The sequence below is a fragment of the Spermophilus citellus genome (genome assembly GCF_964194105.1).
Source record: "Spermophilus citellus genome assembly, chromosome: 4".
In the NCBI taxonomy this organism is placed as follows: Eukaryota; Metazoa; Chordata; class Mammalia; order Rodentia; family Sciuridae; genus Spermophilus; species Spermophilus citellus.
The window spans coordinates 20,900,012-20,915,124 of record NC_138185.1 but is presented as its reverse complement, the minus strand read 5'-3'; the positions used below and the strand labels follow the sequence as shown (position 1 = coordinate 20,915,124).

At 59.0% G+C, this 15,113-nt stretch overlaps 1 protein-coding gene across 1 annotated transcript in view; it reads left to right on the top strand.

Annotated features, from left to right (window-relative positions):
* The window catches only part of VSTM2L (V-set and transmembrane domain containing 2 like), a 31,017-nt gene extending 17,261 nt beyond the window's left edge, over window positions 1–13,756 (top strand). Inside the window, exons 2-4 of the mRNA XM_081292285.1 lie at window positions 3,830–3,999; window positions 5,644–5,694; window positions 13,408–13,756. Coding sequence (XP_081148411.1) covers window positions 3,830–3,999; window positions 5,644–5,694; window positions 13,408–13,680 — 494 coding nt within the window. The 3' untranslated portion in view covers window positions 13,681–13,756. The remainder of the gene's footprint in view (window positions 1–3,829; window positions 4,000–5,643; window positions 5,695–13,407) is intronic.
* Window positions 13,757–15,113: the final 1,357 nt, after the last annotated feature.

Below are 15,113 nucleotides of genomic sequence, written 5' to 3'. Positions count from 1 at the left end.
GCCCAGGGGATTCTCAGGGGCCACCCCACCCCACCTGGGTGCTCCTGGCAAGGTCAGGGGACACTGGGAGACTCTAAGGCCAGGGTAGCCCAGTGGGTGGGACAGCTGGTGGCTGTACCTGCAGCCTGGCTCCCCCGAGGCCCAGGAACCTGCTCCCTGATATGACCACCTGCCCAGTGGGGTCACGGCAGGGTCACGCCTCCTCGGGGAAGCCCCCCGGTAGCCCCTGGCTGGGTGAAATGCCCCTGATGCCCGGCCTTAGCGGGCAGTGGAACAGACTCCGCGGCTGCGGTGCCCAGCAGGCTGTCACTCAGCAAGGTGAAGGGCTGCTCCGCTTCAGAAAGAGCCCCAAGTCCCCTGGGGAAAGCAAGGGCTGGAGTGGGGGGCCTGGGGTTGAGTCCCCTCCGCTGCTGCCTGGTGCTGGGCAGGCTGTGCCCTCTGAGACGCTGTCCCCTCTGAGCTGTGGCGCTCGGGAGGCCACTGGGGCTGGTGCTGCTGACCATCTGCTGGGACGTCTGCAGGTCTAGCCCCGAGCACCGGGAAGGTGGCGGGTCCAAATTGAGATGTTCGGGGAGCAGGGAGGACTCTCCACTTTCGTGACTCAGCACGAGAAAAGAATGTAAAATGTCTCATTAGTAATTTTTATGACATGTTAAAATAATAATTTTGATAACTCAGGTTAAATAAAATACATTATTAAAATTAATTTCCCTTTTTTTTTTTTTTTACTTTTTCTCTTTGTGACGACTAGAAGGGGACTGTTCCCTCTGTGTCTCCTGGAGGGACTCCCATTCTGTTCCCGCTGGGCAGCGCAGCCCTCAATGGCCATTGCCGGGTTCAGGTGGAGAAGCAGCTGTGTGATGGGTCCTGTCCTGTCCTGTCCACCCCAGGCTGCAGGGTTCAGGGCTGTTTCCAGGGAGAGGACCTGGCAAACTCCGAGCCCAGGGCCAGCCTCTTAACCCCGGGATGCTGAGCGACTCCAGGGCAGACACTGCCCTCTCTGAGCCTTGCTTTCTGAGGTAGTGGAAGGAACCCGTGGGCCTGGTCAGGGTTTTCAGTCAGTCCTGAGACTCGCGTCAGCACCGTCCTGCCTGCGGGGCTCCCCGGCTCTCCCACTTCCTGAAGCACCATGGTCACCTCACCGGCCTGGGATCCTGAGCTGAGCTCCAGCCCCTCTTCCCCACCGTGGGAGGGGAACCGTGGTACTTTCTGATTTCTGTGGCACTTGGAGGACATCACAACCATGTCCCTCCTGTCTCTTTGCCAGCCAGGGTCACACTCCTGGCCACCTCAGATCTAGCTGGGGGCCTTGCCACTCTCCTCCTCGTGTTTGCAAAGCTCTGGGGAGAGGGGCCAGGGTCACGGCAGACTGTCCCAAGGCCGGGGCAAGGACTCACTCGTGGCCCCAGGTGCTCTGTGGGCCCAGGTACAGGTGAGCCTCGGGGGCTCCGGAGAAGGCTGGCCCAGGATGCCCAGCGTGCGGCCAGCTCTGGACCTGCTGCCCCTCTCTGCCCAGACATGCCCACCATTCATTCCTTCATCCAAAAGCATCCACTGAGCACCTACTATGTGCCAGGCACTTTCCCTGTAAATAGAGGTAGATCCGCAGACAAGACAAGCATCTGCTGCCTCCTGGAAGGGCGGGCAGGTGAAACCTAAGTGAACCAAGCGTATTAGCTGTCCTGTCCAGTACAGTAGCCACGACCACTTAGTGGCTATTTGCATTGAAGTTTAATTGATTTCAATAAAATCAAATAAAATTTAGGTCCTCAGTCACACCAACCGGCTACCCACCTCTCTTTCTTTCTTCCTTTCTTCTTTCTTTATTTCTACTGGGTATTGAACCCAAGGGTGCTTGAGCTCTGAGCTACATCCCCAGTCCTTTTTTTAATTTTTTATTTTGAAGCAGTGTCTTACTAAATTGTTAAGGCTGGCCTTCAACTTGCAATCCTCCTTCCTCAGCCTCCTGAGTTTCTAGGATTACTCGGCTGGTGCTACACTTCAAGTGCTCAATAGACATATGTGGCTGGTGGCTATTTGAGTTCAGATACAGACCATTTCCCTCCTGGCCAGCACTGATCCTGTTAGAAGGGCAGGGTGACTTAAAGAGCTGGGTTGGGGCGCTGCCATTGTAAATGAGGTGGTCAGGGTAGGCCTCCCGGAGGAGAAGAGCAGAGTTCTGACGCAGAGGAAGGAGGGAGCCACGTGGGGATCTAGGGGAAGAGTGTTGCAGGCAGGGGGATCAGCCAAAGTCCTGAGGTAGGATCTCCACGGTAGTGCTCAAGGAGCAGCAAGGAAAACACTGAGTTGGGACTAGATTGAGTGAGGGACGGAGTAGTCACACCAGAGAGCAGCCCAACCCGAGGGCCTCCGCGGCCACGGTGAGGACCTGGGCTTCATCTGGGGAGGAAGGATACTATGAGAGAGCTGCGAGTGGAGCGGCTCAGGGGCTGATTGTGTTTTGCCAAAATACCTCTGGGGCGGGCAGGGGGCAAAGCCACAGGGTTCGCTGGAGACCAAACCTGGGACGTAAGGGGACGAGGCGGGGAGGGAGCCCGGGTTTGTGGCCCTGGAAGTAGTGGTCCTGGTGTGATGGCCAGGGCGGGGTTGGGGGGGGACTGCTGCCGCTCCCCACGGCCCTGTACTGGGGGTCACACCCAGGGCGGCGCTCGCGCTAGGAGGGGCTCTGTCCCGGGCCTGGGAGCTGGTTGTTCCCTGGGGTGGGGGCGCAGGCATCCACCTTCAGGCTTGATGTCCCCCCCCACACACACTGTGCCAGGAAACTCAGGCCGTTTACCAAGCAGCTCTGCTCACCCGGTGGCCAGCCCTGCAGATGCAGACCCCCACCCACTGCTCGTGACGCCCCTCGAGCGCCGAGCAGAAGCCTCCCCAGGGCGCCTCCGTCAGCCCAGGTCATCCAGAGCCCCGCAGTTCTGGGGAGGGACCAGGTGGGTGGCCCCAGAACGGAGGCTCGAATCCAGGACTCCCTCCCTCCCGGCCCAGGACGCCCTCTTCCTGGAGGCGGTGGAGGGCAGCGGACCGGGCTGGGAGTGCGACGGACGACCTCACCTGCCCCGGGCGCCTCCCAGGATGGGATGATCTCTCCCGAGAAGAGGGAAGAATTCTAATTACACCTCAGGACAATATTTGTTTGGGGAGATGAGAGACAGGCATATGGCGGGGACGCGCGGGGCCACACGCAGGGGATTTGCCTTCTCCTCTGGTGCCTGGCGGCGGGCGCCGGGCTGGGCTCTGCTGGGCGGGCCAGCTGCCGGCCCTGGGAGCTGGTGGAGGGACCGCAGGAGGCAGGAGTGGCTCCCATGGCAGGTGCCCCGAGAGGATGGAGAAGGACCTCCCTTCAACACAGACAGAGTGGCTACTCTGTGCCAGGGACCGTGCAGCCTGGTGAGCTGCCACCGCTGGTGACAGAGTGAACGCAGAGGGTGGTAGGGGTCCTGCCCAGAGCCGGCCTCTGGAGGGGCCAACTTGGGGCTGAACATGACTGACGGTGGCTGGGAGTGGCTCCAGAGGGAAGCTGGGGAGGCAGCCTCCCGGCCTCCTGGCCTCCTTGCTCACCACGTCCTGTGCAGCCCCTGCCCCCGTCCTGCAGGACACCCGGGCTCTGGGGAGAGGCCCAGGTCACAGTGTGGCATCCAGGGCCTGAGATCTCCCCTTCACCCCATCCCTTGTCGGCACTGCACGCTCCGCCCACCCCAGTGGCCTCGCCAGGTGCCCCACCTGAGGCCGGCCACGCCTACCAGACCCCCCTGCAGCCCTCGGTGGCACTGTGGGTTCCTGAGCGGCCACTCCTCCCCCGTTTCTCGCACAGCCCTGTTCACAGAGACGCCCCACGACATGACAGCGCGGACAGGCGAGGACGTGGAGATGGCCTGCTCCTTCCGCGGCAGCGGCTCCCCCTCCTACTCGCTGGAGATCCAGTGGTGGTACGTGCGGAGCCCTGGGGACTGGGCCGACAAGCAGGCCTGGGCCTCCAACCAGGTAACGTCCTGGGCCGCTGGGCACTGGGGCCCACCCAGACCCCTGGGCCGGTGTCCGCTGCCCCCACCTCCTTGAGGGACCCAGGGCCAGCTGTGGCCTTCCACAGCACCCAGCTGTGCTCCTCTCTGCTACCCCAGCCCCCGGCCTTCACGGGGGTCCAGTGTGGGGGCTGACGGTTAGGAGGAGGCAGGAGGAGACCTTGGCTGAGCCCCCAGAGGCCACAGGGGAAGGGCCCTCCAGAGAGCACAGAGGCCCTCCCCTCAGTGCAGGACGGGACACCAGGCCAGAGGGACAGCGGCTGGTCCAGGTCATGGGCAGCTGTTTTGTAAAGGGCTCTGCAGTCGCGGGGCAGCACTGATGCCCCGTCCCCTCCCAAGTTCAAGCTCCAGCACCCATGCCCACCCCCTGTCACTGCCCACCCCTGTCACTGCCCACACCCTGTCTCCACGTGCATCCCCACCACAGCAGACCTGGGCCACCTCCCACACTCCTGACCACTGCTGTGACTGCCTGGGGGTCCCTCTGGACTGTTGGCAGCCAGCACTAGGAGCAGCCCGCACGGGGGGCTGGCAGAGCTGGAGGTCCCTCGCTCTTCATTTGGGTCACCTAACAGTGTCTGTGCTTCTGCAAAGGTGCCCCAGTGCGACTGGTGCAGCCACCCCCACCCGCCGCCCCTCCCTGCTGTCCCTCCTCCCCTGCCATCAGCTTCCCCCTTCTGTCCTCTCACCCCCTAACCCCCAGCTGCTACTGGAGTCTCCTCCTGCCACTGGCCTGTCTTCAGTGGCCTCCCAGATAAACCACGGGCATCTGTGTCTTCTTCCCGGGTCTGCTTCCCAAGTCACATCCTCACACACGTGAGGGTGGCGCAGGTGGGCGTGCAGGTGCCTGCGCCCACACACGGACACAGGCGGTCCACGCCCTCACAGCCACCTCCCTGTCCACACAAGTGCACGCTCTGCCTTGCTGTCGTTCCAGTCCCCGGCTCTCCAGCCACACACAGGCCTAGGGGACCGGCAGCCAGAGAGCCTGTGGGAGAGGAGTTTGGCTGGTCTCTGCAGGTGGTCTCTCCAGGTCATCCTGCTCAGATTCGCGGGGGCGGGGCTCCATGGGCGTGGGGCACCTCCTGGCACCTCCCCGAGCAGACCCGAGGCAGAGGGACCAGGGACAGACACAGGTGGTGTCAACAGCCCTGCTGCCACAAGAGCAGACACTTGCCCTTTTGCTTGTCCACACCCCTTTCTGACCCAAACGCCCCAACAGACCCGAGCCCTCAGGCTGCGTGGTCAGTTCCTTGCATCCCCTTCGTCACCTGTGTTCCGAAACCCACCCCTGCCCCTGAGTGGACACGGAGCTGGAAGACTCCCGGCTCCCGCCTGGGTGGCCCTGCGCGTCTTCTGCTGTGGCTGACCACGATCTCTTCTAACTCACTTTCTATTAGGATTTTGATTTTTGTCTGAAGCGCAGCTGACGGGGCTTGGCAGGCTTCCCCCCCCCCCCCACCCCAGCACGGCTGGCACCCAGCACGTCCAGCCGTCCCCTGCCACCATCTTAACTGTCCCCTGCACCCACCCTTGACATGTCCCCAAACCCCACCCAGACTAACACCTTGTCTCTGCTCTCTCTGCCCCCCCCCCCATCCCACAGCTAAAAGCATCTCACCAGGAGGACGCAGGGAAGGACGCCACCAAAATAAGTGTGAGTTCTGATAATGACTTCTCCCAAGGGCTCTGGGCCAGGGCGCCAGGAACTTTAATTTTTTTTTTTTTTTTTTTTTTGGTTCATTTCTGTGGGGAGGTTAGGCAAGAAGATGGAGGAGAAGAAAAACAGAAGGGGGAAAAATGGCCCTGCTCAGTTTTTTAAAAGCCAGAAATTTTTCAAGTTCATTGAATGAATGACAGGCACAAAAAAATGACAAGGGAGAGAAGACGCATCCCTCTGCCATGCTGCGCCTGCGCTTCTCGGGAACCAACAGCACCTAATGAGACTGAGCGGCTTCTGTGGGCCCACATGACTGACAGCCACAGCATCTCGAGTCCCCTGAGTCCCTGGGTCCCTTGGGTGATCTGGCTCCAGGACCCCGAGGCCTTCTTAGACATTCACCTTTTTTTTGTACTAGGGACTGAACCCAAGGCCGCTGAACCACCGAGCCACATCCCGGCCCTTTTCTGTTTTCATTTGGAGACAGGGTCCCCCTGGGTTGCCGAGGGCGATGCTCCCTCACTAAGTGGCTGAGGCTGGTCTGGAACTTGCCATCCTCTGCCTTAGCCCCCCACATCCCTGGGACTACAGGAGTGTGCCACCGCGCCCAGCTTTCCAAGGACAAATGGGGAAGCTCAGGACCCTAAGTCCACTTAGACAGATGCATGGAGAAGCTGTTGTGAGCCACAGGTCGGAGCTTGGAGCATGGACACCAGGGTGGAGTCTGGCCTTCAGGGTGGAGGCAGGGAGGTCAGAGAGGAGGCTCCTGCAGCCACTCAGGCGAGAGGTGGGTGAAGGCCAGAGCAAGGACATTCAAAGTACCCTTGGTCCTGGGTGGCCCTAGGCAGAGCTGAAGTCCAGAAATTCCATCCAGCCCAAGGTGGCTAGGTTCCACTCCCACCCCTCTGACGGCTGTCACCGTCTGCCCAAGGCACATCCATGTCTGATGCCCCATTTCTTGCCCAAATACATCAGCCGGGCAGATGGAGACCTGAGTGTGTGTGTGAATGCACCCCCTTACTGAAACCCCCTCTTCTGTGATTTTGTCTGTGGGTTCAGAGCAGCTCAGGCAAAGGAGACACTAATCTAATTGATTTAGAGGATTATAATTTGAGGCTTCTGGGCCCCACGTGAGGGGAATGCAACGACGCTAATTAGTGAAATCAAATAAGTGCGCTCAGTGTGAGGGTGGCAGTCACCCCAGCCCCACCCCCTGCCCTCCTGCCCCAGCTGGGGCCCTGGGGGGCTGGTCAGCAAAGGCTCAAGCAGACCTCTGCCCAACCCTGGTGCAGGGACTCCGCAGAGTTGGCAGCACCCGCCAGCCGCCCCGCACCCTGGGTTCCTGTGGTCAGTCGCAGGAGAAGGCTTGGACTTCTCCGTGGCCTTCAAGGCTCTGCGTGATTGCTCGCCCAGCCTGGAATCGTCCTGTCCTGCTTCACGGCACTTCCCCCCCACCCCCCACCCCCGCCCAGCCCCTTCCCATGCCCCTTCTGCCTTTGCAGAGAGAAAGCTTCCTCCCCCTCCCGCCGCTGCACCCAGCCACAGCTGCAGCCCTTACTCTGCCCACCTGCTGGCTGCATTTCTGTCCATACAATCCATCCTGTGTGTATTTGCTCCCTGTCCCTCTCCCCAGAGACAGTGGCCTGGGTCTGTGTCTGCCTGATCCCTGGCCACATTTCCAGGGCCTAGAACAGAGCCCGGCACAAAATAGGTGCCCATAAATGTTCACTGGTGACAGTCACACTCACATCTATGCAGCCAACGTGCATGTAACAGATGCTGTACAGGGACACGGCACCATGGCTCGAGTCTGCCGTGCCTGATGCGTATGTGTATGACTAGGCAGGGACCTGGGGAACCAGGCCCCATAGCTGCAGGGGCAACGGGCAACCCAACCAGGCAGGGACCCAGACCTCACATGCCCGTGTCTTCTAAAAACACCAAGCTTGATGGGATATCACCTGGATTTTTTTTTTTTTTGTACTGGGGACGTTGAACCCAGGGGCACTTTTGTCCCTCAGCTACACCCCCAGCCCTTTTTATTTTCTATTTTGAGTCGGGGCCCTCCTAAGTGCTGAGGCTGGACTTGAACTTGCGTTCCTCCTGCCCCAGACTCCCAGGTCACAGGGATTACAGGCCCACCCCAGTGCCTGGCTTGAAGGGAGATCTGGCTTGATTTTTAAGTGTTGTGACCTAATTTGATCTTTTGAAAAACACCCAACAGAGAAGTCTATAAGCTCGGCAGTGGCAGAGCCTGTGGGGTTCCGGGTTCTTGGAGGAGGAAGTGCGGGTCATGTTCAGTGAGCCTGGCTGGGGGTGGGGGTCATCTGACCTGTAGCTCAGTGGTGCAAGCGGATAATTCCAGAGACTCAGGAGGGGGCGAGAGGATTGAAAGTCTGAGGCTAGTCTGGGCAATTTAAGGAAACCCTGTCCAAAACAAAACAATAAAAGGGCCAGGGTTGGGGCTCAGGGCTTGCCTGCCATGCACGAGCTCTGGGTTCTATCACCAGGACCACCAAAAACAAAAACCAGACCCCTGTATGGGTCACCATGCGAACCTTGGGAAGGCCCAGCTGTAATGAAAGCAGGGTAAGGATGGCGAGGACATTGTGGGGTTAGCACTTAGCGTCCCAGGAGCTACGTCCTGGCTCCACTCTGCCACCTCCCTGTGCCTCCATTTCCCAAGTTAGCTGTGGTCTAAGCCATAGAAGAAAACACTTTGGAGTGCTGTGGGTTTGGCTGTGAATGGCAGGGGTTACCAGGGTGGAAACTTGTTAACACGTATTTGCGAATCCTAAGACTCCTTTTCCTACTGTGAGAAGGAAACCAGACAAGGGAAGGAGAAGAGCCCAGAATCTTATAGTGAGATCATTCATATGGGAGGGCAGGCATCTGTGAAAAAATAAGAATAATACAGTAATAATAGAGCAGCTAACAGTTATTGAGTGCTTACCATATGTCAGGAACCTTGATGAGCACTTTACATGAATTATCTCACTTAACTCAGGCCCAGGGAGGGACCCCTGGCCTAGCAATGTCTCCCCTGGTGGCCTGCAGATGCTAAGGACTCCATCGCTGGGATGGGCCTCATCCTGCGGCTTGGACAATCACTTCTGCTTATTGGTCATTTTCAAGTTCTGGAAGTTTCTCTCTTTATCTAACTAAAGTCCTCTGTACTGGAGTTTAAGTTGATTTCCCCTTACTCTGTTTTGAAAGTAGACTCTGATTTCCTAATTTTAAGAAATTCTCCACCCTCCCCAGGGGGACTTCATCACCCACAGTAAACAGGGTCCTCCAGGAAGGCCCTGGCCACCTGCACAGCCCCTGCCCGCTGTGTGCTCCCAGGCCAGGGGGGGGGGAGACAGGCAGCATCCAGTCACCACACACCACAAAGGCAGATGAGTGGCCATCAGAACCCAGGAGGGGAGCTGCTGGCCCGAGCCTGCCTGGGGTGAGCAGGGGTGTGTCCCCATGGGTCCTGTCCACCACTGTGGGCAGCCATGGAGAGCCTTCCAGGCTGAGGCACTTTGACAGGTCTGTCTGGTGTCAGGGAGGAACAGATGGAAAGGGCCAGATAGCTCTGCAGAGACAGGAGAGGCTGGGGTGGTGACCCAGATGTGAGGAGGTGGACCTCTCCGTGGCCAGTGCAGGGGATTGGTTCTGCCGTTTGGAGGAAGGTCAGAGGTGGTGTGGGGGGTGAGATTTTGTGGAGGGATGAACCTGGCTGGGTCTGGCTGGAGCAGGTGAGGCCTTCGGGGCCCAGGATTGGGGAGACCCCAGGTGGGTTCTGAACATGCCGAGGGGCTGGTGAGACAACTGGGTGTGTTGGATGGAGGCTCAGAGCAGGGTAGGCACCTGACCCCTGGTCCCCATCCCGCGTGGTCCCTGGGGGCCACACAGAGGCAAGGTTGGCCCTAGGGGCACAGATGGGCACCGCCCTCCTCCCTGGCCTGGCTAGGAAGGAAGAGCTGGCCAGGGTGTCTCCACGGGGCCTGGGCCGAGGGTGAGCAGGAGGGAGCCTGAGCTCGGTCACGGCCAAGACTTGGCCTCATCCTTTCAGCATAATTAGGTACTTAATTGCACCAGGAAGGCCTGTCGATGCCGGTGCCCAGGTGATTATGATTTACAGCCAGGCTGCCGTGGGGGCCTCCCCTCTCCCTGGCCACTCAGGCCCACTGGAGGCTGGGCCAGGAGGTTTTTTTATGCAATTTGTGATGATGAAACTCAACGGACTGTTCCCCTACCCTCCAAAAATATCTGGCACAGAATGATGGGGTCCCTCCAATGGGCTGGGCTCCCCAACACATGGAGCCTGGGGCCTGGGAAGTGAGGTGGGGATGGGAAGATGGGCTGTTCATAGGAGGCTCCCAGGCCGAGGCTAAGGCCTGGCCTCTGTCACCAGCTGGTGGCCTTGGGAAAACCACAGCCCTCTCTGGGACTCACTCTGCTTCCCCATACGAGGGGCTTGCTACCCGTGCCCCTGTCGTGGGCTGATGGTGAGGTGTCGGTGAGATGGGTGAGGGTTGGCGCAGTGCCCAGGCTCCATGGACATCAGTGACCCGCTCTGCCAACCCTGTCCTGGTGTCTTGACCGAGGTAGACCCCGGGGCTGCAGGTCTGCACGTCTTGGTCTCTGGCTTCCTTCGTCAGCCCTGGAGGCGCTGCTGGGTGTGGCTGGTTCACAGCTGGGTGCAGCTGGGAGGAGGCGCTGGCTAAGTTTGTTGAGTGAATGTCTGAATGCAAAGCCCGGGCGAAAGGTCGGGGCGCGGGACCTGGCAGGGTCAGAGAGCCCGGCCCCTGCGCAGTGCTCCCGGCCCCGCCTCCCTCGGAGGGGAGGAGCCCCTCGGGCCGGGCCGGGCCGGGCCGGGCCGGGAGGGGCGTGGCTGCCGTCGGGCGGCGCCGGGCTCCCTCCCTGGGAGCCGGTTCCCAGCGCCTCGCATTATTACTCCATTAGCGCCTTGTAGGGTTGACAAATGAAGGATAATTAATATCCGTGAGGGAAACAGCTGTTGAGGTAATTCGCTCCCGCTGCGCATTTGCAACAGCGGCTCCTAACTCGCCCGGGAGCTGAGGACGCGCCCACTCGGTGCCCTTGGTGGGGGTGAGCGAGTCAGGGCGGGGTTGGCTCCACTGGGCCGGCCCTGGGGAAGGGACACCTGATTTTGGCCCCCACTCCAAGAGGGACAGTGCCAGAATTCCCCTCTGCTTGTTATTGGGAAGTTCTGCCTGTGTCCCGCCTCTGTACCTCCTGCTGTACCATCAGCCCATGTTTTCCATGTTGGAAGGGATGATGACCAGCAGGAAGGCTCTGCCTAAGGGAGGTTGGGCCCTGCTCCCCGCTGCAGCCCACCAACCCTCTCACCTTCGGGAGCCAAGAAGCTCCCCTGTGGCCCTGGCAGCTCTGGGTGACCCTTTGTGGGCCTGGCACACAGTTTCAAGGGTGAGAGTGCATGGAGTCCAGGCTGGGTTCAGTCCTCAGCTCTGCCACTCACGGTGGGGGGCTCCTGGACCAGTCCCCTCCCCCCCCCCGGAAGTGGGTGCTTTGGGGTATGTGCTCTGAATGAGCAATTTACCTGGCCCCTGGCTTGGGGTGATAAGCAGGGGCACCCACCCAGGGCCCAAAGCTGGGCTCCCCGCCCTGGGAGCTGGGGCTTGGTAGGAACAGGCCAGCCTGTAGCCACAGAAGAGAGGGACCAGCAGAGCTCAGGGCTGGGCCTGGTCTGAGGCCCCCAGACAGCCAGTGGATGTAAGATCTTAGAAGGAAGTGGCTGGGGAAGGGGCTCACTAGCTGAATGTTGGGGACTGATCTCCCTCACTCTGTCCAGGAGGAGCTGGGCTTCTTCCAGCCATGAGAAGAGGCCCGGGAAGGACGGAAGCCCCTCCCACCACCTCTCCAGAGACTCAACTTTCCCCTCTTCTTTTCTAAAACTGTTTTTCAGTGCTGGGGATGGAGCCCAGGACCTTGGGCATGCTAGACAAGTGCTCCACCTCTGAGCTACATCCCCCGTCTTTTTCTCTAGAACTTTTTATTTTGAGTTATAGACTCACAGAAAGTTGCAAAAATGGATCATAGAATCTCCTATACCCTTTGCTCGGCTTCCCCAGTGGTGTATCTTACTTAATTATCCAACTCCTTTTTCTCTTTGAATTGAAAAAAAAAAAAACAGCAGGGTTATATTCATGGCATATTTAGTCGTAAGAGTACTAATCTGGAAACTACCCAAATGTCCATCAGCAGGTGACTAGATAGACAAGTTATGTGGTCATCCAATGGAATAGTACACACCAATTAAAAAGAACTGACAGACACATAATCCAACACAGAGCTATCTCATGATATTATGTTGTGTCAAGGAAACCAGACACAGCCAGAAATCCCCTATCAAAGAATTCCAGAAAGACTAAGCTCTGGTGATAAAAGTGGCAATAGTGCTTGGCCTTAGTTGGGGGTTAGTATTGACAAGGGAGGGGCACCAGGGAATGTTCTAGAAGGCTACAGATGTTGCATGCCTTGCTCTGGATGGTTGCTACACAGGCATACAAAAAAATTTCAAGCTGTGTGTACCTAAGTTCAATTTTAAAATACAAATTAAAAACCCTGGGCTGGGGCTGTAGCTCAGTGGTACAGCACCTGCCTTGCACGTCTGGGGCCCTGGGTTCCATCCTCAGCACCACATAAAAATACATAAATAAAGACATTGTGTCCACTCACAACTAAAAAAAAAATGTTTTTAAGAAATCCCCAATTGGGGCTGGGGATGTGGCTCAAGTGGTAGCGCGCTCGCCTGGCATGCGTGCGGCCTGGGTTCGATCCTCAGCACCACATACCAACAAAGATGTTGTGTCTGCCAAAAAAAACCTAAATAAATAAATATTAAAAAAAAAAAAAAGAAATCCCCAATCAAATAAAACCAACGAGCAAAAAACCAAAGCTTTACAAAGACAGACATAAAAAACACTCTTGCCCCGGCCCTTGATAGCGTCCTGATATATTTGCAGTCGGTCTTTATTTTAAAGAATCAGTACCTTTCAGGTGAGAGGACTTCACCTTGACGACTACCCCAGGCCACCCCTCCCTGTGCGGCCAGAGTCACCCCTGCCAGGAGGCTGAGGAGGCGCTGGGTTTCCTTCTGTTTTTGAACCTCTACATACAAAAGAAGGCGGAGCCAGTTTGTTGTTTACATACCTGGCCTCCACCATGGAGCCCAGGGCCTCGTGTGCTAGGCCAGCTGCTCCTGCACGCTGCGCGCTGTGTCATTGATGGGCCCGCAGGTTTGTTAGCCATTCTGTTGATGGCCAGTGGAATCGCTTCTACATTTTCCTGTCTGTCTGTCTCTCTCGGCGGGGGTGGAGGCGGGTATTGGGGGTTGAACCCAGGGGCACTCGACCCCTGAGCCCCATCCCCAGCCCTACTTTGCATTTTATTTAGAGACAGGGTCTCACCCAGTTGCTTAGCGCCTCGCTCTTGCTGAGGCTGGCCTTGACCTCGCCGTCCTCCTGCCTCAGCCTCCTGAGCGGCTGGGGTTGCAGGCGGGCGCCACCTGCTCATTTTCCTCCTCTTTTCGTTTGCAACTTAACTCGCTCTCGTGCACACCTTGGCTGCCCTCGTGGGAGTCCCCGAGGTCCCCACGTTGGGCTGGGACCCGGGTGGCGCTCCCCGGCCCCGCCCCTGCCGCGGGCGGACGGGTCACGGTCTCTCTGTCGCCCCCAGGTGGTCAAGGTGGTGGGCAGCAACATCTCCCACAAGCTCCGGCTGTCGCGGGTCAAGCCCACGGACGAGGGCACCTATGAGTGTCGCGTGATCGACTTCAGCGACGGCAAGGCCCGGCACCACAAGGTCAAGGCCTACCTGCGGGTGCAGCCGGGCGAGAACTCGGTCCTGCACCTGCCCGAAGCGCCTCCGGCCGCGCCCGCCCCGCCGCCGCCCAAGCCGGGCAAGGAGCTGCGGAAGCGCTCGGTGGACCCCGAGGCCTGCAGCCTCTAGCCCGCCGCTGTACAGAGTGCATGAGGGCCGCCGGGCGCTGGGGACAGGACTGCCTGCGGCCGCCTCCCGCCGCCGGCCTCTGCCCAGCACCCGCTCAGCATGTGACCCCGCCCGCCCCCCAGACCCCGCTCCCGGCTCGGAGAAGGTGGTCCAGGGCTCCAAGGGGACACGCTCTGGGCGCTGGGATGGGGACCATGCCAGGCCTGGGCTTCCCCTCTCTGTCACCAGCTTCAGTGGAGTCCCGTGTTTTGCTTTGCTTGCTTGTCCCCACCCTGTCCTGAGCCGGGCCTCCCAGCCTTATCGCCCTCCCTCCTGTGGTCCCTCCCCGCTTGGCCCTGGGGTGTGGACAGTGACCCCTCCCGACTCTGGCCTCGAATCCTCTGAGCAGAGCTTGAGCCTCCTCCCTGGTGAAGAACTGGGGCGGAGCCCCCAGGAGGGCCTTTCTGGGGTGGGGTGGCCTCGCAGCAGGGCCACTCATAGGACCCTGGGAGACCCGCGGGGTGCCCTCCTGAGGCCCTTCCTGGTCAGCATCTTATTCCTGAAGACGCCCTGGCTACCCTTCCAGGGCGGTGGGATCCAGGGACCTGCCTGATCACATAGCCCCTGGGAGGTCCCCGCTGCCCCAGGGCCCCATGCAGAGTTTGCACCAGCAGGACCCCGCCCAGGGTCTTCGAGGCTCTTAGGAGCCCCCCTCTGCCAGCCCCCAATGTCCCAGCCCCCTCTTGGATCCTGCCAAGTCTACGCAGGGGCCTGGGACTATTGAGAGCCAAGGGCCCCCCTCCACCAATTCCCTCACCATTCCAGATCAGGGGGACACCCACCCTGGTGATTTGTAAATATTTCTATTGGGCCCACCACCCCACCCCCACCCCGGGAACTGGCTCAAACCTCTGGCCTCCCCTCAGCGATGGTCGGGGTGTGGGAGAGGCCCAGGGCTTGCCTAGGGGTGAGTGGGTCGCTCTGTACACATGATCCAGTCTGTGACTACCAGCCACCTGAATAAAGCTGTTTAAAACAAATCCAGGCAGTAGCGTCTTCCTGGGGGATTGTGAGATGGAGCAGGGAGGTGACAGACAGCCAGTCCCCACCCAAGCAGCATCTGGCTCTGCTCTGTCCCCATGCAAGCAGGGCCTGGCTTCTTTACAGAGCATAGGAGCTGGCGGGGGCTGGAGGAGAGTTCCAAGGAGAACCCACACTTGTGCAGCTCCAATCTAATTACCCGACACTTGGATTACTATTTGATTCTGAGATACACATCCAGGAGAGAGCACACAGCACGTTTACACTGTTTTGTGAATAATTATAAAGAAAACACACACGTAGCCACCACTTGTCAAGCATGTCACCCGAGAACAGATACCCCACCAGTCCCGTGTTTCTTCCCAATCATTTCCCCTGCCTCTCAGAGGCAAACACAATACTGACATTTTTTG